Genomic DNA, 27,526 nt, shown 5'->3' on the forward strand with positions numbered 1-27,526 from the left:
GACGCTACACTACTGGCTTCTGAAGTCTCATGTAGTGGTGTCCTTTCATAAGTGTTTGTGTGTTTTTGTCTGTGCTTTTCTTGCCCGTGTAGAGCCGTGTGCTCACCAGGATGCAGCTCTAGTTGTTCTGCTCTGTCGGTCACTCCCTTAAAAGGAACGCCACCAGAAACCACTCTTCTGGTTGTTTTTCGTCTCCGGCCTTTCTTCCTCCAACTCCCTGTCTCTTCCCAATCCGCCTCTCCCTGAGGGGGAAATAGCAGCTTCCTGCCCCTTTTGTCCAGCTGGCAGATTGAATAGAAACTCCTGGAAAGACCAGCAAGATCCAGCGCCATGGTGGAGAGCAGAACAGAGAGGAGTCAGATCCCTCCGGTGGAAGGGAAGCGATGCTGGCTTCGTGCTGCTTCTGGTGTGTAACGAAGCCAGTAGTTAACAGCCCCGCTGCCCCTGCTTTCCCCAAAGTGACTCAGGAGGAGAGCGGATCAGAAGCTGGCCCTGCAAGCCGAGCTTTGAGTTGCATGCGGGACATGGCGTCGGCGTTGAACTGTTCTTTTAAAGATTCTCTGGCTTTTGATGATCGTGCCGATTCATTCAGCATTCCCCAAGTTTCCCCAGGAATGAAGTTCTTATCAGAGGGGCTTATCCAGAACACATCATGTGGATCAAAGTAGGACTTTCACTAACAAGTGCAGGGTACCAAATAGATGGGTACCCAAATCAGAACTGCTGGTTTCACAAGGGACACGAAACGCCGGTTCCCTCGGTGAAAGTCCTGTGTTTGTCTCAAATGGAGACCAGACAATAAAAGATGGGCCTATTCACTTGACGACATATCATCATACAGATGCAACTCCCTCGTTTGTTCCAGAAACCCATTTTGAGTCTCTGAAATGTAGCAATCTACTACTAGCAACATTAGCATTGAGACATTCAAAGTACGGCTCTGATTGACACGGAACACTCTTTTTTGTGAATATGCCTTAAGTCTTAGCGGGATAGTCTTCACAAATGGACACCACTTTTAGGATTAGGAGAAGTAAATAGCTAACGTTGTGGTAAACTAGTGCATCCATATGGATCCTCTCTCGCGGTTCGGCGTGCATGTGACCGCAGGCTAATGACACAGTTTGAGGTTAACATCACAGTGAGAAATAAAGTTATGCTATTCATGTTTTTCTAGTCTCTGATCTCTGATTATGTGACAATGTTAACAACTAATCTTTATTTAAATAAACAGTAGGAGAGCTGGTAATGGTAGCAGCACTGCTAATCTGCAAAGGTTCCATTCAGTCCCATTATGATGCGTTCAGGCTCCGCTCAGTGAAAATGAGGACTGTACGAAAGTAAATTATAATGTTCTCATGATTTGTTCACATGTAATCTGGTCAATTTAAGTGTTGGTGTGAATAAATGAGATTTGAACAACATACATGGATATTAGAGATGAAGTATAAGCTGTTTACACTCTAAGCAGCTTATAATACGTCATTAACACCACTAATGTCAAGATTAGTTTAAATCCATAAAAATGCAATCTTTTATTTAATTTGAATTTATTTATCATTTGAACTGTGTTTTTATGAAGAAAAAAACCACTATAGATTACTACATTGAAGTAAAAGGAGAACATTTAGAATTACTAAATTATATTTTTGGGACAGTGGCAAAAATAGTCTGGATCCTTGTAGATCAGCTGCTATAATCAAACACCAAAGAGATCTGTATCGGTTAATATGGATAATTGATAATCGGCAATTAGTCACAGCAGCAAAAAAACCCGGATCTTGGGATCTAAAGATTCTATTCGCTCTCTTTTTCTTTGGTGCTGAGCCAATCCGTGACTCCGTTCTGTGACTGATCTGTTTCACCGCTGGTGTTAAAGACCACAGACATTATTTCTGGCATCTAACAGAAATTCCATTCGGGGGAAAAAACACATTGACTTGAAGACGAGAAAACCAGACAAAACTCATTTCTGTTTTAGGACTCATTCCTGCAGCACTCTATAGTTTTCATATTGCACTTTTAACACACTCGCACCTCAATGTCAGAGTAGGTGTTTGGCAACAGCTACCAAAGGCAGTGTGCGTCTCCAGTAACTAACTTCTAACTCAACCATGTTTTCTGTTTGTGTTATTGGATGTCTTGTCTCGTCGGTGTTTAAGGGGCTTATACGCACAGCAGGGCCTTCGTACACTAGAAGGCCTCTGAATGGAGGAACCAGTAGTAGTCAGTCTGGTAATCTGCCTCGCTAGCCGTGTGTGACTTAAAAGACTGTTGGCATGCCTGTCCAACTGTCTATCCCATTGTTATGGTTCTACGTGTGTGTCTGTGTGTGTGTGTGTGTGTGTGTGAGATAACATTGTGCAGTGTGTGTGTGTGTGTGTGTGTGTCCAGATAAGACGGTCTGACAGGTTTAGGATTGACCGCCTTGCCTACTGACCTTGCAGAAGGGAGTGAGTGGAGGAAGGCTTTGGTCCAGTTAATCTGCCGGTTTAACCAGATGTGTTAATACACACTGAGCGTGCACACACACATTCACTCATGCTCACACACTTCTGTGTCGAGCCATGTATATGAAAAGTACCTCACTCCCTTTTCCTTCCAGTGACTTAATCACTCTTAAATTCTGTACACGACGGCCAGCTTTCTCATGGGATTAACTTGCACCTCACTATCATTTTATAACGTAATGTTGTTTAATTTAAATGGTGTTCATTTTTTTTATCAGCTTTCAACTGATAGAGTTGTGAATATATTTATGAAACAACAATTGAGGCTCCTTAGTCTGAACCAGGACAGCAAACCTTATTACTCCTTTGAACGTTCTTCTCGCCCCCGGTGATAGTAATAATTGTGCCTTTGATTCCCAAGTCTCGCTTCATTATGAAGGATTTCAACATGCACCCTCCTTCTGTCACTGTTTTTACAATTCCGAGTGAGTTCTGAAGAAGAAAAGAACAAACTGCGGTCGGTAATGTGACAGAAGCTGGTGAAGCCCTCAAACACGCCAGCCACAGTCGGAGCTCACTGGCATGTGGTCAAGTTCAGTTTTCTCAGCACCAGTTTCTGGCTCTGTAGCTAACAGGGCCCCACTTGTTGACACTCGCCGTCTGATGGTTGAAGTTCAAGGATTGTGGTTTGCAAAGGCCTGCAGAACTATGTGATTCTGCCCCACCAGCTGTTCTTTAGAAAGGATGTTAAAATCATCTTGCTCTCAAGAAGAGGAGTAAAGGCTTTAACATGATTCTACAGATTATGTAAATCACATGTTATCTCGGCAGTCCAGTTGCAGTCAGTCTTAAAGGGGTGCAGCGGACGGCTTTAAGAGATGGTTGCTGGCCTCTAAATCATTGTTCCAGTCAAATCAGTTCAAGGGGTTTTGGTAACATGTTGTGGTGTCCTGACAACCAGTCTGAGAAAGGCCTGCGATGCTCGGGTATCAGATGGCACGTTTTCACAGCAGCATAAAACAGGTTTTAGAGAGAATTCTGACCCGTTTAGCTCTGAGCAGAACATAAAACATCATAAGTGCTCACGCTAAGGGAGGTGCACCTGGTAGCAAACCCACAACGCGCTTAAGGGCTTGTCCCATCTGGCCTGTAAATATCTCAGGATCTCCCAGAAGGAGTTGGAAGGAGTGGCTCCAAAGAGGGACGGGTGGGTTACCCTGCTTCGTCATCGCGAACGGGACCCGGATACGCAGTGGAAACTGGATGGGTACATGGACGGATGAATGTTACATTAGCTTTTATTGTGTCCACACCCTGTGTGTTGCAGCATGGGCTGCACACAGCTGTGCTTCATGGCAATACAGTACATCATTGGTTGGTATTCTTGCAGGCTGTGCACAGTTCAACTGCCACACTCCAAGATATTAAAATCTAAGAACGACAAGTTGGTACTTGTGTCCTTTCTGCAGAAAGATGTTGCTGTCACCTTGAAGACAACATCATCTTCAAACACGTGTGGCTTATAGCCATCATTTCACACCCACAGCTGCCCAATTCTTCACGTTTGCCCTTCTTGGACACGATGAAACACTGGGGCACATCATTTGAAAAAAACACGTTGATTGGCTGCAGGCAAAACCATATCAATATGTTTTCCTGAGATCCGGGCACAACATTGATGGATTGCAATATTGTTTGACTGGAGAAGTTTTGATACTAGTAAGTACATTGTTATTTCAGTTGATACCCCAAAGATACCGACTCCCACCCCTAACTTGGGGTCTTCTTTATAGTCCTCGATAAACAAGAAACATATTCAGTCATAGTCAGTTCTTCAGCTGTTCGATATTCATATAGAGGGCATAGGAACATTTCCAAAAGAAGTCTTGAGGTTCAGAACACATTATGCTACCTAGAAACCACAATTACCCGTCTCTAAGCAGTAGAGATGCACCAATCGGTTGGCCACCCATATAAAGTGCTGTAATGCAAATAACCACTGCTATAAAAAAGCAGTGGTTAATAACATTTAGAATTTTAAAAGGTTTACTTCGGGATAGTATATAATTTCCGGGGCGGCGTTCGATATCGTAAATCGGAATTGGCCGGGGAAATTGTAAACGATGCATCTCTACTGAGCAGGCCAGGTGAAAGGGCCCCGCCTTCGAGCCGTGCTCGCCATGACTCCTTGTTGCCTCTGGACACAACACTCTAGTGCGTGGTGATGGCTCAGTCTTTCCCTCTCCTTTCTCCACGTTTCTTCTTCCTCTCGCCGCTCTGCTCCGGTTCACTTGGTCTCTATTTTGAGATGCACGTGTCTGCTGTGACCCAGCACGTGCCGAATCTGTCAGATTTAGTCTCAAGCTCGGTGGATCTCAGCGGAACACTCGCGCACCAATTAAACACCCCCCAAAATGGAAATTGGCTCCCTAGAATGCTCCTGGAACCAACGTGCACGACCGCCGTCACACGGAGTGCTGACACAGTTCAGGTCGGATTCTAACACCGCCAATAGACACTGCTGGACTTGCAGATCCTTATCTTTGCCAAAACACTGACCTTTGACCGCCGTTCCAGCCAGTCCCATTTAGCCCTCAACAATGGAGTGTTATCTTTCAGTCAGCAAACACAACTCCTCTCACAGCCACCTCCTTTATGCCTGTGTGTTCCCCAGATGTCTCATTTCACACTTTCTGGCTCAGGCCTCACACATGCCTGTTAGGTGTGTGTGTGTGTGTGTGTGTGTACACATTTGTGTGTTGGGTGCTAGTTAGTAGGCCTGTCAGGATGTGAGGGGGGCCAGCTGCTGCCTCGGGCTGAGAGGGGGAGAGAGAGGAATGTCAGGAATCCCATGGGATACCCACTCTGACCGTTTCTATTTGTTTGTTTTTCTGTCTCATAGTCCATCTTGTTATAGCTCTTTCAACATTCTCTATTTAATGTGCCTGGTTCTCAATATGTGCGTGAGCGTGCACAACAATGACCGTTCATCGATAAAGCAGTCAGGTTCCCGGTGCAGCAGCTGCACGGTCCATTAGGTTAATCCTCCCTGTAAAATCAAGAATCACATTTAAAATTCTTCTCCTCACCTACAAAGCCTTGATTGGTGATGCACCATCATATCTTAAGGAGCTTGTAGTACCATATTGCCCCACTAGAGAGCTGCGCTCACTAAATGCGGGGCTACTTGTGGTTCCTAGAGTCCTAAAAAGTAGGATGGGAGCCAGAGCCTTCAGTTATCAAGCTCCTCTTTTATGGAACCAGCTTCCACTTTCAGTCCGGGAGGCAGACACAGTCACCTCATTCAAGAATAGACTTAAGACTTTCCTCTTTAATAGTGCTTATAGTTAGGGCTGAGTCAGGTTTGCCCTGGTCCAGCCCCTTGATATGCTGCTATAGGCTTATAGGCTGCTGGGGGATGTTTTAATTCAATTCAATCCAGTTTATTTTGTATAGCCCAATATTACAAACTGCCCTCAACAGACTCCTCAATCCATGAAAACTAAACGAGACGCTGCTCTGTCGCCCGGTGGTACGGGAGCCCTTATTGTGCATGTCTTGCCAGAGGGCAGCAGGGTGAACACGCTGCTGCTGGGTGGGTCTTGGTTTCACTCAGTATCTGTTCGGCTCTGCGCCGCACCGATACCACTGATTCTTGGTGTGTCCTGGGCAGTGACTATCACCTGCTGCAGAGCCCGCCTTCTTCTTCTCTCAGTTCATTGGAGGTTGATAATAAGGATTTTGACATATACAGCCTGTGGTTATAGGACCATCCGCTCTATCCCCTGAGCCAATCGGTAACTTTGTTAAAAAAAAGTGTAAAGCCTGAATGAACAATAAACCAAAGTATGCATTTGAAGAAGAGGGCATGGACTGCTCTTCTAATCCCCTCATCAACAACCAAATGGCTGCAGGGACGCAGAGGAGAAATGGGACCAAATGCAATGTGGGTGGAGCCGAGTGACACAGATGTGGAGAGATGGAGCGATGTCTCGCTGAGAAGGAGGAAGAGAGGAAGAGGAACAGCAGGGATGAGCTGGAAGGCTCAGACATCCATCACTAGTGTTCAGGTCATTAGTCTATTTACGGAGCGCTGGCTTCCTCATGTCATGTGCAACCAATATTTAATTAAAGCTGAACTAGGGAGGCTAATTGGGACGGCCCTGCCCTCCGGGTGGGGGGGTGGGGGTCTAGACCGCTGCATTGATGGACTGAAGTGTCACTGTGGGCCTCTCGTTGTCAGATAAACCAACTTGGAGAAAAGGCTGTTTTAGTTTCTGGATTACAGTGTAGTACAGCCAACATGATGTTTGACGAAGGGCTGCACGATTTATAGTAATAATTGTGATGAGTTTTGACATTAATGATTGTGGCCTGTCCTCTACTCAACTCGAAAGTGGGCGACTGTGGCTCACGTGTGTGTGTGTGTGTGTGTGTGTGTGTGTGTGTGTGTGTGTGTGTGTGTGTGTGTGTGTGTGTGTGTGTGTGTGTGTGTGTGTGTGTGTGTGTGTGTGTGTGTGTGTGTGTGTGTGTGTGTGTGTGTGTGTGTGTGTGTGTGTGTGTGTGTGTGTGTGTGTGTGTGTGTGTGTGTGTGTGTGTGTGTGTGTGTGTGTGTGTGTGTGTGTGTGTGTGTGTGTGTGTGTGTGTGTGTGTGTGTGTGTGTGTGTGTGTGTGTGTGTGTGTGTGTCGTTGCATGGTAGCTCCTCCCATCAGTGTGTGAATGATATGACGCGTTAAAGCGCTTTGAGTGATTGGAAGACTAGAAAGTGCTTCACAAGTACAGTTCATTTACTAACACTCATATGATTTTGCTGATCATACGATGGACAGATCTGTAAAACTGACTTTATTGTGCGACGTCGGGTTTTATTGCGGATTTCCAATAAAAACACTCCAAATAAGTTGGTGAATTCCCATTATCGTGATTGTCGTCACATGACAGAGCTGTCCGACTCTCTATTATGATGGAGTGAAAAGTCTGGTTTTAAAAATACAGTAAATATCATGTCAGAATGAACAGATTCACACAATGTTTTAATGTTCATTCCTCCTCTCTCTATACAACGGCAGCAGACATTTCTATACAGCCAACGTGTTTAGGATTACATTGTTTCCGAGAGCACAAAGTGCTTTGAGAGGGAAGGCTTCTTAATGCATGATGTTTCCAAAGTCGAAGGGTAATCGTGACCTCTATTGACCGAGAAAGTGCTTGCGTTGCATTTTGTGTATCTAACATCTGCTTAAGAATTGTTTTACTTCCTGCTGATGTCACAGTAAACGAGTCAATCTGGAGAACCTTGAGCACACCCAGATATGGCACATCAGACCGTCAGCTGTTGATCTGTTTCCAATCCCCTTTACATCTGGTCTTCATTTTGAGATGGAACCCCTCCAGCTTTCTGCTCTTAGGCTGCACACTGGTCCTGGAAAGAGCAAGAGGGATAGCTGGGCAACATTAACCTTTGACTAAGTGCAGCAACGTCTCCATTTGCAACAAATATCAAAAATATATAAATATTCTAACCATATTAACCGCCAAAATCGGGGTAAAGAACAGAAGGAAAACGGGACATCTATTTGAATAATCAAGTTATTGTTTTAGTCGATTATGAAGTGGAAATGCAAAACATTCCAGCGTGTCGAACTCTTCCTTCCAATGTGGATGGATCTCTTTCAGGTTTGGACTGGATTTGGTATTGTAGAATGGACTACTTTAATAGTTGTTTGATGGATGCTTCTCTCTAAACCCCATGAGGGCAGGTCCATACCAATTTGCCTCCCTCGTCCAGCTTTAATTATTTGGATTGAATTTTGGGAACTCTTGTTTCACTTTTTCTTTGCCTAAACACAATAATTAGTCATAGTTTGATGACCCCCCCCCCCCCCCCCCCCCCAAAAAAAAAAAAACATGTATCAAGATAAATCAATAGACGCCCCGGTTCGATGCGTCTTCAAGAAGGCAACGAAGACATTTATTTAGAAAAATTAAAGCATTAAATGGGAGCTCTTTGGCCGTAATTCCTCTTGTAATGACGCAATGAAACGTTGGCATGTAACTCCAGGTTTTACAAAGTCACACAGCTTTCTGTCAGCCTGGGGGTCCAGATGGGGAAGTGGATCATTCCATGAAATCAGTGCTGAGGCCCTGGAAGAGATGAATCTGGTTCTGCCATTGCGTTTTCTAGAGACTCAACAGCATTGCCCATCCCAATCTTGTCTACTGCGTCATTCTGGAACCATTTTAGTCACTCTCTAGATCGCGTGTGCGTGTGCGTGTGCGTGTGCGCGTGCGCGTGTGTGTGTGTGTGTCCGTGTCCGTGTCCGTGTCCTGCAGCGTAGGGAGATTTCTATGTCAGTGAAAGAAGAGATGTTTTATTCCCTCTATCTGAAAGCTTTTCGACCTTTTTCCCCTTACAGACAATCTACTTTATTTGCCCTCCAAGCCCTGTGTGTGGTATCCACATGCTTTTAATGGCTTTTAATGCACATGCTTGTGCATGCATGCGAATAACTGTGCTATAAAATGGTGACTGCAATAAATTCAAGTTGACGTATTTAAATGTACTACATTTTCCAATGCGTGTCCTCAGGTGAATCTGGACTGGGGAAGTCGACTCTCATCAACTCTCTGTTCCTGACTGACCTGTACTCCAAGGACTACCCCGGGCCCTCCCAGCGCATCAAGAAGACCGTGCAGGTGAGGCTACTCAGCTTACGCCCCGATTACGGACGCATTCGGCGTCACGCCTGAGTTTTCAACTTCAGTTCACGCGTCACGATAAAGGCCAGGCTGTAAGTTATGTTTTATTTCACCTTTTATTTAGCCAGGATAATCCCATTGAGATTTGGAATCTTATAAAGGGGCCAAGATGGCACAAGCACCACATGAAAACAGAAATAACTTAATGACTTAAAACACACCCGCAAATTGTATCAACCAAAGAAATATACCAGACATGGACCCTCTCCAATTATATTATTATATTATTATACTCTCGCTCCGGTTCTGTCGAGTGAAGCCAAATGTGGAAGTGACCTAAAAGACGTATTCTCTCTCCTGACCACCAGGGGGCGACTCCTCTGGTTGTATAGAAGTCTATGCTTCATGTGTTAAAGCAGCATTCTCTCTACTGACCACCAGGGGGCGACTCCTCTGGTTGTTTCTATACAACCAGAGGAGTCTATGCTTCATGTGTTAAAGCTGCATTCTCTCTCCTGACCACCAGGGGGCGACTCCTCTGGTTGTATAGAAGTCTATGCTTCATGTGTTAAAGCTGCATTCTCTCTACTGACCACCAGGGGGCGACTCCTCTGGTTGTATAGAAGTCTATGCTTCATGTGTTAAAGCTGCAGTCTCTCTCCTGACCACCAGGGGGCGACTCCTCTGGTTGTATAGAAGTCTATATAAATGACTCTACTTCTCTTGATGTATTCCCTCAGTAAACATTGTAAACATTAGTTTTTGGTCTCAATCTCTAGTTTCAAGTCTTCTTCAATACAGCGTGATGTTCATTTAGTACATTATGGTCATTTAGAGTCAGACAGACCAATTAAAAGTAGTTGCAGTGTCGTGCTCATTGACAGCGGTTCGCCCTGGTCGGAATACAACCAGCCAATCGTAGCTGTGAAGGCAGGCTAAATAACGCAAAATCTTCTTTTTGAGGCCAAAGCAAGAAGAAAAAAGGCTCCATTGATCCAAAAATAGAGCCACAAATGAGACGGAATAACAACTCCTACGCTGTGTTCACACCAAATGCAAACAGAGTTTTTGCCCAGAATTCGTGAGTTTGACTGTCAAGTTGCTTCCATTTTTTGACACAAAAATATTATCAGGCCTCGAAACCACAGTGGTTGGACCTGTCCTAGTGGTCATGCGGAGTAAAAGGTTAAAACACAGGGAGAAGAAAGGAGCTAAGGAGCAAAAGATGGAGTCCTATGGAGAGGAAGAGGAGCAAGGGATGAAGTAACGTAGAGAGAGAGGATGGAGGAACTAAAGAAAGAACCAGCAAGGGCCCAGGGCCTGGTTTTGGCCTTTTATGGTCATGACAAATGAAGAAAGAGGAGGAGGAGGAGGAGGAGGAGGAGGGGGCGAGGCTGCATCTGGAGCAGAGGACGCAGAGAGGGAGGAGAAGCAGTTTGGAGAAAACAACGAGACTGAGTGCAGCTTCTAAAAGGTGGAAGAGAAGGCTCGTGGACAGAGAGAGTGAGTGTCTGAGGACTAAGAACAACAGTGTATGGGGTGAGAGTCCTAGTATGTTCCCTGGGGCCTGATGGGGTCAGTGGCAGGGCCACAATGTTCCCATGAAATGTAACACACACACACAAATAACACACATGGCATGCTGATGCACAACCAGAAGATAACACAATTTGACATGACTCATAATTCACACATACACTGCCATCGGGCTGAAAGATATTGCTCCGAATATCGTATGTTGCACCTTTTTCATTAAGCTATGGAAACTGCTCCCCCACACACACACTGAACATATTTATCAGATCACTTTGCAGCAGGACTTGGCTCCCACTCACTCTGAATACGCTTGTGTTTGCACTTTAACACAAACAAGCCGTAGGAGAGGGAGAAGAAGAACCAAATGAATGCATGAGTTTCCTGCCGATGACGTCGTCCCAGACCCACGGTGGTGGTTGAGTACCAATGCACAGCCCAATGAGCACCACAAACCAAATCCCACTCCTCTCCAGTGGATTGAGGCAGCAATCGATAAACCAGGACTATCAACGTGGTGAAATAGCAGTAGAATGGGTTCCCATACTAAAGGGACACCATCGTGTAATGGAAGCACCACAACCAATGGAACGCTGAAGAGCTTTTGACACTCAAATTAGCACCGTTGACCAGTCACAAGCTGTGTCGCCCCTTCACACCTGTGTGCCACTCTGCTCTCCCTTTGTCGCTGTATTAACTGGTTTGCAGAAGACTTTGAGACTGTCAGTGGGGTGGATTCAACCATCGGCTTTCTTCTTCCTCCTCCAAGAACTCTGCTGAATGAGAAGATTCCTAAAACACCGTCCCAGAGAGAATATCCACGGATGGCCTGCATGCTAGCACCCTAGCCCGTCTGAATGCTAGTTGTCATCACGTGGCCAAAACATTGGCCGTCCATAAACTGAACCAACGCCGTGAGCCAATTCTATTTGTTGATGAAGGGCACGAGATGCGGTAAAGAAAACATTCCAGAGAAGGGTTGTGGGTCTGGAGTTTATTTTCCCACGGCCAGGAATCCAGGCTCAGTTACTGATTTCAACCCGATGTTTAGATGGTCAGTGCTTATGATTTGAAAAAAATGTTCACATTTGACAACTTTGTCTTCTGTTAGTTTGGGTATCTGTCCTGAAGGCGTACCCAGCTCTCATCCGTTCCCGTTCAGGACATCTTGTAATCATTTAATGGAAAAGATCCCCGAAAATAGTATTTCACCAGCATCCCTCAGGACCTTTAGCTAATTGAATACTTTTCTTCATTCACTGCAGCAAACTGGTAAATGCTTATTTTGCGCTAAATAAAGGGAAGAAGCAAACGGGGTGATGTCGCCGTGTCGGCCCCTCTGGTTGGGTTCAGTCTCAGCTCGGTACTAAATGTACTCCGAAAACATAAAACATTTCATGTTGCTCCCGACTCCCTCTTTGCGTAAGGAAAGAGGGAGTCGGGAGCATAAGAGGGGGTTAGTGACTCCTTAGCATAAGGAGTCAGTGGCGTTAGCAGTTAGTGTGTTCACCATCGGGTGCTGTGGTCTGAGGCTGAGGGGGAGAGACGGGGTCAGAGTATTTCTATTCCAGAACAATCCCCCCACCCCCCGGATCAGATTTCTTTTTAAATGATGGCGTTGAGACTGACGGCATTTTTGAGGTTTTCTCCCGATCTTTTTTTCTCCAGTGGAAAGAGCAGATTTTGGTTTTCCAGACGACTGACATGTCGTGCACAAACACACATTCTGACACACGTTTTAACGTTTCACCTCTTTTACTTAATTTACCTTATTCTTGGTAGATCTTGGGTATACAATAAGTATGAAACTAAATGTAAATCATACCCTCCAAACGGTTTGAATTGAAATCAAACACTGTTACTAAGTAACCATGTTGCATAATGTTAAATATGATGTATGGGATATGTAAGGCAGTGGTTCTCAAATGGGGGTACGTGAGATTTAAAATGAGCATCCTTTACAAATAGTTCTTTAATAATTATTCAATGAAATATAAGTGTAAGTTCATAAACTGAATTGTATATATTCTATATTAAATCAGACAAAAATGCTTTGCACTGGTCAAAATATTTTCACAGAGGGTACAATTTCCACCACATCAAATACTATATAACTGAATAATACAGGTTTAATATAGATCATATTTGTAGAAAAGGCACAAAGTTGGTACATAAAAATTCACAATAAATCAGGAAATGAAGGGTCTGATGGTCAAAATGCCCCCTCCCCAACAGTCCCACTTAATATATTGAGCTTCTTCACACATGCCAGCAGCAGATGCCGTGTGGGTGCATGCATGCCGTGTGGGTGCAGCCTGTGTGGGTGCATGCCGGGTGGGTGCATGCATGCCGGGTGGGTGCATGCATGCCGGGTGGGTGCATGCATGCCGTGTGGGTGCATGCCGTGTGGGTGCATGCCGTGTGGGTGCATGCCGTGTGGGTGCATGCCGTGTGGGTGCATGCCGTGTGGGTGCATGCCGTGGGGGTGCATGCCGTGGGGGTGCATGCATGCCGGGTGGGTGCATGCATGCCGGGTGGGTGCATGCATGCCGTGTGGGTGCATGCCGTGTGGGTGCATGCCGTGCGGTGCATGCCGTGCGGTGCATGCCGTGGGGGTGCATGCCGTGCGGTGCATGCCGTGCGGTGCATGCCGTGCGGTGCATGCCGTGGGGGTGCATGCCGTGGGGGTGCATGCCGTGCGGGTGCATGCCGTGCGGGTGCATGCCGTGGGGGTGCATGCCGTGCGGGTGCATGCCGTGGGGGTGCATGCCGTGCGGGTGCATGCCGTGCGGGTGCACTCAGCGCCCTGAGTGGGAGAGGATGGTGTCTCTGGATGAAACATTCAGGCCAGCGCGTGTTGCCGCACTGTATTCTTGAGCTGTGATCACTAAAATGAATCATCAAAAATGCTCTGGTGTCAGGGATAGGTTGTGATTCAGACCGGTGGAGTGAATGTTGGTGTGTTTCAGGTGGAGCAGTCCAAAGTGCTGGTAAAGGAGGGAGGAGTCCAGCTGACGCTCACCATCGTCGATACTCCGGGGTTTGGAGATGCGGTGGACAACAGCAACTGGTGAGCCGCGCTGGCGTAACCGGGCCAAAAATATTTGATGTTCTTTTATTATTTTCTCTGCCTAATATCTTTTTCTCCACCCTTCCAGTTGGCAGCCAGTGATAAACTACATTGACAGCAAGTGCGAGGACTTCCTGAACGCCGAGTCGAGAGTGAACCGCAGGTCCATGCCGGACAACCGAGTCCACTGCTGCCTGTACTTCATCGCGCCCTCTGGACACGGGTAGGTCTGCATGAGGCGCCGGGGCCGTACCATGAGGTTTACTTTACTTAAAAAAAATGACTTTACTTTAAAAAAAAATACGCATCTGGCCACCTGTCTCCAACTCGTCGGTAGCTTTGTCTGAGCTTTTGGTGCCGGTAGTGTTCAAAGGTTAGCTTGAGCTCATTTGTGGAAAATCAGCTGCTGCTGGAAACTATACTGATAAAAAGCAGTGAGCGTGAATCTAAACGGTAAAGTAAAGGGCAAATGGAATAATCAATAACGTTGGCCAATCGCTGAGGTCGACAATGGAGTCGGTGGGTAATTCTCTGTGGTGGATGCAGTCGTCATTACGTCCCCTTTCGGTTTGTTGTTTACGAGTTTTAAAGACTTGGGTTAGTCAACACCTTTTTGTTTTATTGCAGAGTAGATCCCATGCAAAGTCAATGCACAGATGTGAATAAAGCTAAAGATTCGCCCAACGCTGAGTTGCGAAAGCCAATCAGCGTTGAGACGCTCCGCCCGTCATCACTGACGTCGTGTCATTGGAGAATTTAACTGCTACTCTAGTAGCGCTGAAAGCGGAAGTTATTCAGACGTTGTGTGTGTGTGTATGTGTGTGGCAGCCAGTGTATGTGACCCACAAAGGTTATATAACCCAGTTCTGCTCATGCTCAGTAGAGCCCCGCTCTCCATCAGTGACTCACCCAATCAGAGGGAGGCCTCTCATCTCAGACAACGCACTGTGTCTTCTCTCTGTGTGTGCTGCACTTGGCATCACATTCCCTGTTTGTCAGTATAGATGCTGCAACAGCCCAGTTTGGTCTTCATGGATTCAGATCTTTCTTTGTTTGTTCAAATCAGTGATGAGTCACATGCGAGATGTCTGAGACTACATTAATTTGCTTTGCTTTGAGTTCCTGTGAGAAGTGTCTAACTGGTCAGTGTGATACGGATGTCTGTGTGTGACCGGCAGGAGTCTTGGTGCTCGTCGGCGGGGCCACCGGGTCACATGCAGGTTCCCCAGAAACTCCATCCGCCATACTGTTAGCGCGCTGATGTTAGCGTTTAGCTCCAAGCAGCCTCGCAGAATCATACAGTTTATTGCCAAGTACGTTACACATACAATAGAATTTGGCTTGGTGTATGACAATAAACACAGTGCAATAGTGAATAGAGAATGTACAATAAGATATGATAAACAAATAAGAGTACGATAAAACAAGTATTTATTTAAGTGTATATTAGAGGCTATCTCATGATGAGAATAATCTAACACCGTAGAGTCGTCTGATTGTCCGTGTTCATCGTAAGGTCGGGGGGGGGGGGGGGGGGTCACCCTGGACTCTCAGGACTGACCCCGTAGAGACAACCACTCTCGCTCACACCTACGGGAACCCCAGCTGCATGTCTGCAGACTGGGAGGAAGCTGCAGAACCCGGCGAGAACCCATGCTGACAGGGGAGAGAACATGCAAAGTCCACACAGAAGGGAATCGAACCCGGGCTCCCTCTTGCTGTGAGCCGCTAGAAGACGAAACAGTAAAACAAAGAGGTATCTCTGCTAAACCGTGCTGCTACTGCAGCCTCCACTCGACGGTGTCCGGTTCAGACTGGTGAAGGCCGACCTCGCCGGCTTTTCCATTAAAGTGACGTTGGTGCTTATTTAGACGGCGTGTAAAATCCCCATCATGTTGACATAAGGAGGCACGTGTCAGAACGCGGCCTAAACCCCAACTATGCTGCAAAACAAACTTGTCCAGTTTTTCTAATTGTGCAGTTTCTGCCCAGCTTCAGACAGTGAGTGCATGATAAGAAATACACGGCTGTATCATGTTTCACTCGCGTCTCTGTGTGAATATACCGGGTTATTGTCTCTCTCTCTCCAGCCTGAATATAGTTTCCTAACGCCTTCAAAACCTCTGCAGCAGCTGCACAAACCCAATGTCTCTGTAAAACTCGGACTCCCATAAATTCCTGCGTTAGAAGCCGACTGCGTTATCGTGTTTCAAGGCTTGGCCCGTCTGTGATATTTTATACCCCCGAGATTACCGCAGGGCCGAGGCAGGGGAAACGTCCCAGCCTCATTCCGGCGGTGAGTGCTGCTGGTGTGTAGAGCCGGCGTCTGGTGGAGCTCCCTTTGCCTCTCGCTCCTGCAGTCTTTAAGACTCCTTGGACCAGACGGTCTGACGGTTCTTATCTGGGACCGCATTCGGTCCAGGACTCCTTTTGATGCTGGATCGTACGCCAGCCCGATCTCAGCAGCTTGCTCATACACACACACACACACACACACACACAGTCTCACTGTGTGTCTCTGTGTACCAGTGAACAGCTGTTCTGTCGCCCTCTGTGTGTGTCTGCATTCCTGGGATGAGTACCTCAACATCCCCTTGACACACACACACACATTTACACGCCTATGTCCGGGCATGGCGTGCATCACTTGAGTGTACATGTATGAAGAGTATTCCACAGAGTACAGTTGTGGTTTCGTCATGCAGACAGAGGTGCGTTACGAAGGCCGTCCCTCATCAGCCCAGCAGGACAAACCCATCAGTCGTCGCCACAGAAGAAGATTGACCGATGAAATGTCGTTCTTCTTCTCGTCTGGCTTCGTGTGTCTTTGCTGTGGGCTCCATGTACCAGCGTACGGGTTTAGTCCGCCCCCTGCTGGAGACCCGCTGAACCGCATCCACTAAAAGTCCTCCTCATGAAAGGGCCGTTTCTCAATCCAAAGTACGCTGAGTACGATGAGTTTACTCCAATTATTCACTGTAAATTATTTTGACAATCAAACTAAATATGACAACCCTGCTTTTTTTCGTTTTCACGGTCCCGCGAGCCGGAACTCAAATCTCCGAAACCGTCGGCGCATATTTTCTGTCGGCTGAATCTCGACAAACCGACAACGGATTTGATGCTTAAACTAATAACTTCTCGCCTGAAAACGTCCTAAAATTACATTCCGTGACTCAACAACGGTATTTAGAAAAAGTCAACTTTCAGTTGAGTATTTACTCCTCCACCATTGTTCCCCGTCGCTGTTGCGAAATGCATTGTGGGATATTGGCTGTCCAAAGTACGCACAAGTCTCCTCTGATGCATCCTTTGGAAACTGGGCGGATCAAGTCACATCCGGGTGTTTTTACCGTGCTTTGCGAGCAGCTGACTTTTGAATCGGAACAGTACTTGGGCCGCGACTGATGACGTTTCACAAGTCCACGAGAACACAAGTACGGACAAGAAGGCATATTGAGAAACGGCCCTCCTTTCACAGGACGTGTCAGCGGCTGCTGGGCCACCTTATCGACCACAAGCCCATTTGTTGATTTTCAGTCGTCGGCGTGTTTCCATGCGAGCGTGTACTGCTCAGAGACGAGGAGGGTGGAGCTTAACCTCCTCGACCCAACCCCGACGTCCCCCCTTATTAAAGGCCTTAAACCCTGAACCCACAGGGACTTAACTGACGTCACCAGTTAAATGGTTGAGTGTGAGAGGCTGTAGGGCTTGAAAAGGTGTAAATACAAATGGGAATATATCATGTGACCATGATGACGTCAGAAAATGTTATGTACACTTGTAGGTATTTATTTAATACTTTTTTACCCTGATTTGTACGTCTTCGAGATGAGAGGGAGTTGGACAGAAACGAGTAAATGGATTATTTGTCCCAACAGCTTCATTAACAATATATGAATAAATCTGTGAGATATAATTTCTGCTTCCATTCCTCTGCTTTTATGCATGTTTATGTTCCATCTTTAGTCCTTTATGTTTCAGTCTACAATTAATTTACCAGCCTGAACACTCATGTGCCGTCCTCTTTATTTACCTTTTTTCTTTGTTTATATATATATATATATGCTATTTGAGTCTGCATCGGCCAAGATTGCTGATATCAGTATCTGTGCATCCCTAAACTAAAATGTGTTGACAACAAACCTTCAGCATCTAACCAAAGACCCATTCAAGTGGAAACATTGATTTAAAGACAAGTACAAAAACTGTGACTGGTCACCAGCTGCAGAATACATTGACAACGTTTCTGAGCAATAATCAGTGGAAACCGGTTGTAGCTTGTCTGCTGTGTTCCAGATGAATGGACCTGTTGACCTCAGCCGCTTGTTGTTCTCATGGTTTTGTTTCTGTCTGTCCTTCAGGCTGAAGCCGCTGGACATCGAGTTCATGAAGAGACTCCATGACAAGGTCAACATCATCCCTCTAATTGCAAAAGCCGACACTCTGACCCCAGAGGAGTGCCAGCTGTTTAAAAAACAGGTGTGTGTGTGTGTGTGTGTGTGTGTGTGTGTGTGTGTGTGTGTGTGTGTGTGTGTGTGTGTGTGTGTGTGTGTGTGTGTGTGTGTGTGTGTGTGTGTGTGTGTGTGTGTGTGTGTGTGTGTGTGTGTGTGTGTGTGTGTGTGTGTGTGTGTGTGTGTGTGTGTGTGTGTGTGTGTGTGTGTGTGTGTGTGTGTGTGTGTGTGTGTGTGTGTGTGTGTGTGTGTGTGTGTGTGTGTGTGTGTGTGTGTGTGTGTGTGTGTGTGTGTGTGTGTGTGTGTGTGTGTGTGTGTGTGTGTGTGTGTCTGTAGTCCAACTAATGGAAACAGATTTGTGTCTTTATTTAATTACTTACTCCGATTCTTCTCCTTTCGTCAGATAATGAAAGAGATACAGGACCACAAAATTAAAATTTATGAATTCCCAGACACGGAGGACGACGAGGACAACAAGCTAATCCGAAGGATTAAGGTAAAGGACACAATCTTGTTTATTTTGTGTTTTTAATTTACTAGTAATTGTCTTCCATGTAACTATGGTAACATTATTCACCTGCATGAAGTGATGAACAAATTGCTAATTGCTAGCATGTTTCTGGCTTAGCTGTTAGCATGCCAGCCAAAGTAGTTCATTTCTAAGCGTGTATGGAGTCCCGACATCACAAAGCATCTAGCACCAACTTTGTCAACATAAATATTAAAATCTCTTTTAAATCAGTTCTCTCACCCTCGCAAATACTGCACTGCACTTGGACTAGTTTAATGTAAAAATGCATGTCGGCAGGCATGAGTATCCCAACACAAAGATGTGTGCAACAAACCCAAATTGTGATTTTGGGAAAGAAGTGATGTCGTCTCCGGCTCAGTTTCCACAGGAAGGTCCCAATGGAACGAAGCAGTGGTTCAAACCGCTGGAGGCGCCTCAGTAAAATAAAGTTGTTAATCTCTCCACCCCAGGAGAAGATGCCACTGGCAGTCGTCGGCAGCAACGTGGTGATCGAGGTCAATGGCAAGAAGGTCAGAGGTCGCCAGTACCCGTGGGGCGTGGCGGAAGGTAGGTTCACTCGGGTCCACTGCCGAAAAAGAAGGACGCGCCTTCCAATTTGTAGCCGAAACCAGAAAAGAAGTAGGCCCGCTTTGAAAGTACACAAGTGGCAATGATTAGGTATCGTCTTGGTCATCTGATCCTCAGGAAGTCAGAGAGCCACGGTGTGAGAGACTGATGCATGTGGGCGTGTCCAGCAGTCACTGGGTCACCTCTACCATGACGCATGGTGTTCCCCCCCTCCCCCGTATCCACTGAATGTATTAATAACTACCAGGTTACGACTTGTCAAAATGTGCTCTTGACTGGAAGGGAGTCTGATCCAATAAGGATGTGTGTCGATGTGAATTCAGACAAGAGTTGGGTTTGTATCTGTTTGCTGCTGCCCGCCCTTTGAGGCACCAGGTGGTTTTGTGAGGATCCAAGAGGCTTGGTGACAACATTGGGATTAGCTGAATAACTGAGTTTATGCATTTAGAATATTTGATTCCATACAAGAAGACAATGAAATAAAGCTTGCACATTTAATGAGAGGGTTTACTAACTTTGTTTGTGCCTAATTGGGAACTAAACGAGGGCAACATGTTCCAAAAGTAATTGTTACATTCTGACAAGTTGTAAATGACCTGGCAGGCTAATACATTGTTACCTGATACACCCTCCCGTCCTTCCCTCGACACGAACCAACTCCCTTTGATGGCGTTGGTCTTGACCCTGATGGGGATTCTGGAAAAAAAAAGGATAGGCATAGTGTATTATGGGATATGTTGTTTCAGTACGGCAGTAAGCACTGACCAGTGTCCCCACAAGTCCCAATGAACTGGGGCTCCTACTGGTGTGTGAGGTTTCCTTTGTCAAGTCCTCTGAAAGATGATATCTGTCTATATCTGTATGACGTATTTCACCTTTGTTGCTCTGTGGTTATCAGTCTTTCACTTTTTTCATTCCTTCTTTTCTCTCTTTTTTTTTCTTTTTTTCTTGGTGTTCTTTTCCATGACTGACAGAGGGCATTTTTGGTAAACAAAACCATCTCTCACTTTAGTTCAGCCCCAAACTCTCCCTCCCTTCCTCTCCCTCCCTTCCTCTCCCTCCACCTCTCTTGCTGTGCTGTCTCATCATTAGGCTGATGGTCAAACCAATGCTCTGATCACACTTGGGCTGAATACTTCTCTGAAGTGCATATTTTGGAAAACCACAAAGAAAATGGACAAATGAACATACTAAAGTCATAGACACTGAAATCATTCATGTGTCCTCAGTAGAACGTCGGCCCCATCGCTCTTTGCTAAATGAGCCTCTACAGAGACTTCCCTTTTTATAATAATGCTCGAGTGGCAATTATTAATGTGGTATATCATTTAGACATTTTGAAGATCGGTAACTCAGTGTAACTGATGTTATGGGGTTTATTCAGGAATGGGATACCACATGTGATTCTGAGATGGTCGTGTCCCAATGGCCTGGGACACGACCATATCACACCAACAAATATCATAACAAATACTACAACAGCACTATACGTCTCTTATGCTACAGCCGACGTCATCAAAAATATGCGTTGGCAACGAAAATGTCATTTTTCTCAAGCCGTCCAGACCAGTTGGTAATAAAAAGTGAATTTACTATTACTATTATTACCAGCATCAGAAGCTGTTGCATGTTCGTTCATCAGAATTAATATTCCAACCGCAGACTCAAGTCCGACAGGATCATGATCGTTTCAGAACAACCGGTGTTTCAGATTAATGGGTGGCCGTGTTAACTGGTGACTCAGTAAAAGTAAATGGCTTATAGATAATAAACACGTTAGAAATTTATTGAAGGCTTCTTTGAGGACACCGTCATGTTCTGTTGGTGTTTTCAACAGCTGCCGTCGCTACGAGAGTCTCCAGTGAACGCGTCTCCAGTGAATGCGTCTCCAGTGAATGCGTCTCCAGTGAACGCGTCTCCAGTGAACGTGTCTCCAGTGAACGCGTCTCCAGTGAACGTGTCTCCAGTGAACGCGTCTCCGGTGAACGCGTCTCCGGTGAACGCGTCTCCGGTGAAAGCGTCTCCGGTGAACGCGTCTCCGGTGAAAGCGTCTCCGGTGAAAGCGTCTCCGGTGAAGGCGTCTCCGGTGAAGGCGTCTCCGGTGAAGGCGTCTCCGGTGAAGGCGTCTCCAGTGAATGCGTCTCCAGTGAACGCGTCTCCAGTGAACGTGTCTCCAGTGAACGCGTCTCCAGTGAACGTGTCTCCAGTGAACGCGTCTCCGGTGAACGCGTCTCCGGTGAACGCGTCTCCGGTGAAAGCGTCTCCGGTGAACGCGTCTCCGGTGAAAGCGTCTCCGGTGAAAGCGTCTCCGGTGAAGGCGTCTCCGGTGAAGGCGTCTCCGGTGAAGGCGTCTCCGGTGAAGGCGTCTCCGGTGAAGGCGTCTCCGGTGAAAGCGTCTCCGGTGAAGGCGTCTCCGGTGAAGGCGTCTCCGGTGAAGGCGTCTCCGGTGAAGGCGTCTCCGGTGAAGGCGTCTCCGGTGAAGGCGTCTCCGGTGAAAGCGTCTCCGGTGAAGGCGTCTCCGGTGAAGGCGTCTCCGGTGAAGGCGTCTCCGGTGAAGGCGTCTCCGGTGAACGCGTCTCCGGTGAACGCGTCGTCGGTGAACGCGTCGTCGGTGAACGCGTCGTCAGTGAACGCGTCGTCAGTGAACGCGTCGTCAGTGAACGCGTCTCCAGTGAACGCGTCGTCAGTGAACGCGTCGTCAGTGAACGCGTCGTCAGTGAACGCGTCGTCAGTGAACGCGTCGTCAGTGAACGCGTCTCCAGTGAACGCGTCGTCAGTGAACGCGTCTCGGGCTGCTATTGACCGCGATGACCACCAATGGACTCTTTGTAGCGTCTAGTACATTTTGGAATGATGAAATGTAAGGCTCATTTCACATCTCGGTTGTTTTAGGCATCATAAATGTCGTTATCGTGAAGAGTTAACTATCGGCGGTTATGTAGTGATTCATTGGTTGACCTTGGCAACCTTAAAACAGAAACATAATTTGATATTGCAACTCAACTGTCAGAGATTGTGCTCAAAAACATCCCCCCACCACCAAAGAGAAAACCCACCTCATAAACCAACTCATGACTCATTCCTTCAGTACTTTCTGGATGTATTCCTCATGCCGCAGGAATGTTGAACCTATTGTTGGTGAGTGAGTTCTAGATCTTACTACGGGCCTGTACTCTACCAGAGGGACACGTGAATGATTCTGTTTCTTTGTTTTTAAGCACTTAAAAAGCACTTCATTCAAGTCGACCATAAGACGACCTCACTGTATGCTTTAAAGGATAATTCCAGTCCATTACAACTTGGGTCTTGTTTTGATAGCTTTGTCTATTATCTGCCAGTTGCTCACCACCGAGATGTGGCAACAGAGAGGCATCACTACAACTAAGTCTGGCCGGGCGAGAAACACGAGCAGCCAGACCATCTGAACCAGCGTTTCACAAACGACACAAGAAGAGCATATTTGTGCATGAATTAACATTCGTGACCATTTAAGTCCTTCACACGTCACCTTATATCATCTTGAACATGTAAACCAGCCATTGAGAAGACACATACACTTGATAAAGCACAACTTAGTGTTAACATACTTATTATAACATTATGTAACATATATATATATATATATATATATATATATATATATACATGTGTGAAATACTTTATAAATGAGACTAAATAAATGCAAAGGTGTACTGAAGATAAAAGAATGAAATCCCACGATGTTTGTTGAAAACCTGCCTGACTGCTCGTGTTTGTCTTTAATGTCTTCCCATATTTACGTGAGCATAATGTGTTTATTACCTGGAAGGATGGTGGCCCAAATCACAAAGAACAAGACCGCGGTAGCGGTGAACGGGAATTATCACGCAAGGTGCATTTAATTTAGTTGACACACATCTCAGCAGGTTCAAACGCCTCCGCCTCCTCACCGCTCCTCCCAGGTCTGATGCTGTGAATAGTCATGGAGAAAACTAGGGGCTGTTTTTTGTGCTGGCGCTGCAATCGCAACATCGCTCTAACGTTCCCTTCGTTGCTCCCGTGGTATCCCGTGCCGATGCGCCGCCTCAGTTCAGCCCCGCTTCACCACGTGTGGGTGCAGGGGCGAGAACGGTGCACGGGCCTACGCTGTATCACTGGACCAAAGACCGGGATCCGCCATCTCAACGCATCGCTTCCAGATTCATTACCGGTTCACGAGCAGTCAATGCTGTGCAGGGTCTTCCAAAAGGGCACGTAGCACCTCATCTATTTCATGAGTAACACGTGGTGTGGAATCATGACTCATTGGCATATTTTAAGTTTTAACGTAGAAACAGTTGTGCTCTTGATTCATGTACTTAACCAATGCAGTTCATCGTCATGGCCTAAATACCCACAGCTAGCAGGTAAAGCGCTCAAAACACCTGATGGCCTCAGACAATGTTCCACTGAAGTCCACGATGGACAAACAACTGAAAGAATTTGACCTGGAGAATACATCAGGTGTTTTCTGCCATCCATCAACAATTAAGATCTGTATGCTATTAGTTTTTTTTTCTTCTTTTCCTATGACCCTTGACCTCCACTTATTCCCTCATTGAGACTTGCTCCCCCAGCTGGCTATGCCTAGATCCCCCATATAACACCCCCTCTCCAACCACCACACTCCCTCTACAAGCTCTGTAGTCAGCTTGGACATATGCAGGTCATGGTGTTGATCCGGGCCAAATCTGGTGCTGAATCTGGGCCAAACACATCTGTGCTCGAACCGGGCCAGGTCTGAGCCACGATAAACCCGGCTGCTCCAGACCCAGATTTAGCCCCCCAGCTGGGCGCAGACTGTAACTGAAAACCCGTACCCCTCCCCCTCCGCCAGAGCTCCCTCCTCTAGAAGAGACTGAAGGTCAATGGCTGGCTTGGGAGGCCAAGGGGCGGGACTGCTTAAGTTTCATCAATGGTAAGGTGTCCTCCTTTTTCGCTCCCCCGATGATGATTGACTGCCGGCCGGGTGGAGGCTAACCAATAAGGAGCAGCGTATTTGACGACAAGGAGGCAGGAGATCCACCACGTACATCCTCAGCAGCAGTTTATCAGCGGTCCTTTTCCAGAATCCCATCTCTTTGTTGTCGAGATGGAAACTCCCATGACCTCACCGTACCGTGTGGAAATGAGACCTTCTCTGTTGTTCGTCCTAACTTTGTAAAAGGCTGTGATCAGATAGGAGGCTTTATGTTTACGGGTTGCACGTCCGGGTCATTCTTATGAACTCAATATTTCAGGAACGCCTGAAGTGAATTTCTTTGAATTTGGCGCACACGTCCTCTTGGACTAAAGGATGGACTGATCTGATCCCTGTGACCTCCCATTCTTGTTAGTGCGATATCTACTGTTGGTTTATTTGCTAAGGGACAGTGCACATTAATAAAAACATTTCTGTAAACGTGCCAGAGTTAGCCAAGAGGCTCAGGACTACAGATGAATCTAGGGATGTAATCTAGGGAACTGCTTGAGCAGATTTCACCAGAAGACGTGTTTGGCCGTAACTCAAGCATCCAAATGATGATGATGATGATGATGATGATGTCACACTTATTCTCTAGTTGATGGAGACGCGCCCGTTTCTTCTTTTGCAACATTTCAAAAGTGTTCATTGAATAGAGCACGGCTGGTGTTGGTGTTAAGAGCTACAAGCTGTAAACCCAAGTGGCCACGCCTCTTTTAATGCTTCTTTGAGCTGCGTTAGTGTACAGTTCAAACACGCTCCATGTACAGTAGTAGAGCATGGACACCACTGGAGGATACGCCAGCACTCCGCTGTAAGCCATATGCTGATATGTTAAAACCGTCCTATGTGATCATGGCCTGATGTCCCTTTGTGCTCCGTGAATGTGCTATGACAACCTCATATTGTACAATACATCCTTATAGTGTCACTTCTCTCAATATACCCTGACAACCTGTGAATCAGTGGAATATACTTTACTGTGTGTGTGTGTGGGTGTGTCATGAGGTCTCCATTGAGATTAATAACAATAATAATCTATTTCTTAATAGTACCACTACGCTGTGTATGCATTATCACGTAAATAACAGTTTGTTTCTCACACATAGCCAAAGATTACCCAGAGTTCTTTGCAGTTCTTTAGCATCTGAATCAGTAATGATGTTTCATATTGTTTGTGTGTAGTTATTCTGATCTTTGTGTGTTTCAGTGGAGAACGGGGAGCACTGTGACTTCACGGTGCTGCGCAACATGCTAATCAGGTACCACGACTTTTCTTCACAAAGGAACACCACTTTTTATAGTTTTTAGTAAATAGATCTATTGTCAAAAAGCTAATGTCTGGCTGTGGATGAACCACGGTCACATGACCTCACGTGTCCACCACTAAGCTCAAGGAGGACGAGTGTTCTAGAGGACCTCGAGTCGTCTCATTGATACTTTTCTTTTAAGACACGTAAAAGCTTCTAAATTCCCCAGAGGGGTATTTATTTACCTATTTTATATTATTAATCAAACAACAAAACAGTTAAATCTCTTCAACTTGTGTTAAACACACACTTTATTTCAGGCATCCACGCAAAAACATAACATGCAAAAATGCTGACTCCTTTCTTTTTGTTGGACTCTTTCCTGCAGCGCTCTATACACGAGCTGTACCTTTTCTTCTGTGATTCTCTCCTATTCTGCTCCTCTTCCTTCCTCCTCGGGCGCCTGATTAGTGTTTCTTCTTCTTCCCCTTCCATAGGACCCATATGCAGGATCTCAAGGACGTCACCAACAATGTCCACTATGAGAATTACCGCAGTAAGAAGCTGGCGGCCGTCACCTGTAACGGAGTGGACTCCTCCAAGTCCAAGGGACAGCTCACCAAGTACGCCTCAGTCACTAAACTACTGCTCCTCTCGTTGTAGTGGAAGGGAACACCTTACTTTAGATTTAAAAAACTGCTTTGCTTTAGTAAGTTCTATTAAAGGTGAATCCAACTAACTCCAACTAACCTGTGGTCCACAGGAGTCCCCTGGCCCAAATGGAGGAGGAGCGCAGGGAGCATGTGATGAAAATGAAGAAGATGGAGGCAGAAATGGAGCAGGTCTTTGATATGAAAGTCAAGGAGAAGAAGCAGAAACTGAAGGACTCGGAGGCCGAGGTGGGTTTGAGGATCTCTGTGTGTGTTAGAGAACGATGAGAAGTGGTGGAAATATGTTGCATTTATGTTTTTTTATTGCCACCATTAATGGCGTCGGTGCAACATGATGCAATGAATTAACCTCTAAAAGTCCAAACGACTCGACTGGCTTTTCTCAAGACTTCATGTGGAGTTATGTACGGATGGACATGCATACAATTTATTTGCTGGTTACATTTACAAACGTGACCGTCTTACACACACACACACACACACACAGCGGCATAGACAGTGGCGTAACGGCCACACACACACACACACACGTGTCGGCGTTGTGGAAGTTCTTCAGCGTGACGAAGACATTAAGCTCACCATTTGTAACGCCTGTAAATCCAAAATAAGCTGTGGAGAAAACCTTGAAGAACAGAACAATTGGAAATTGGAATCAGCCAAGAAAACTTCATCTACATAAACATCTTATTATTATGCAGGAGTTTGAAGGACACAACCCAGTTCGCTTGGAGCAATGGAACCAATAGAAATGTGTTTGACAAAATAACTTAACAGTAGCATCTCAATGTTTGCTCAGCTGTTATGGCAAATAACCATGGCAACTGAACAATATCCATCTGCAGATAAAGACAATGTGGTTGAAAGTGTCAGAATAGGCAAGTACTGTAAGTAGACCTTGAGTTTAATTATATTTAGTCCGATTTTAGAAACGTTCACGCTCTATTCAGTGAAGTTAAACATACATTTTGTAACATGATGGGTTCAAATGTAATCTTGTCAAATGTATCTTTTGGTGAGAAACTTCTATAAATCCAGTTGTTTGAAGGAGAAGTTTTCACAGCAATATAAAATGGATATTAGGGAGAGAATTATGAGCTGCTTAACTTTTTTAGTTTATAACGCACTGCAATCAGATTGGAATCAGTGTCAGGGAGGAAACATCGCTACAATCAGTAGACGTTAGCCCCAGTGAAGCTGCAGCCTACAGGTCTGATGAGCAGCTACAGGGAGAAAGGACAGGTAGATATTCAGGGGTTCATGAGTCCGTCTAACCTTTTGAACCTCAGCTGGAGCGGCGCCACGAGCAGATGAAGAGGAA

At 46.0% G+C, this 27,526-nt stretch overlaps 1 protein-coding gene across 1 annotated transcript in view; it reads left to right on the plus strand.

Moving 5' to 3' along the window:
- Window positions 1-27,526, plus strand: part of LOC117731724 (septin-7-like) — a 36,421-nt gene that overhangs the window by 7,901 nt on the left and 994 nt on the right. Inside the window, exons 3-12 of the mRNA XM_034534056.1 lie at window positions 9,041-9,147; window positions 13,653-13,753; window positions 13,842-13,976; window positions 18,118-18,235; window positions 18,611-18,703; window positions 19,189-19,285; window positions 25,498-25,549; window positions 26,035-26,160; window positions 26,301-26,436; window positions 27,495-27,526. The exon at window positions 27,495-27,526 is cut by the window's right edge and continues 114 nt beyond it. Coding sequence (XP_034389947.1) covers window positions 9,041-9,147; window positions 13,653-13,753; window positions 13,842-13,976; window positions 18,118-18,235; window positions 18,611-18,703; window positions 19,189-19,285; window positions 25,498-25,549; window positions 26,035-26,160; window positions 26,301-26,436; window positions 27,495-27,526 — 997 coding nt within the window. The remainder of the gene's footprint in view (window positions 1-9,040; window positions 9,148-13,652; window positions 13,754-13,841; window positions 13,977-18,117; window positions 18,236-18,610; window positions 18,704-19,188; window positions 19,286-25,497; window positions 25,550-26,034; window positions 26,161-26,300; window positions 26,437-27,494) is intronic.

This window comes from Cyclopterus lumpus, chromosome 6 (genome assembly GCF_009769545.1).
Source record: "Cyclopterus lumpus isolate fCycLum1 chromosome 6, fCycLum1.pri, whole genome shotgun sequence".
Taxonomy (NCBI): domain Eukaryota; kingdom Metazoa; phylum Chordata; class Actinopteri; order Perciformes; family Cyclopteridae; genus Cyclopterus; species Cyclopterus lumpus.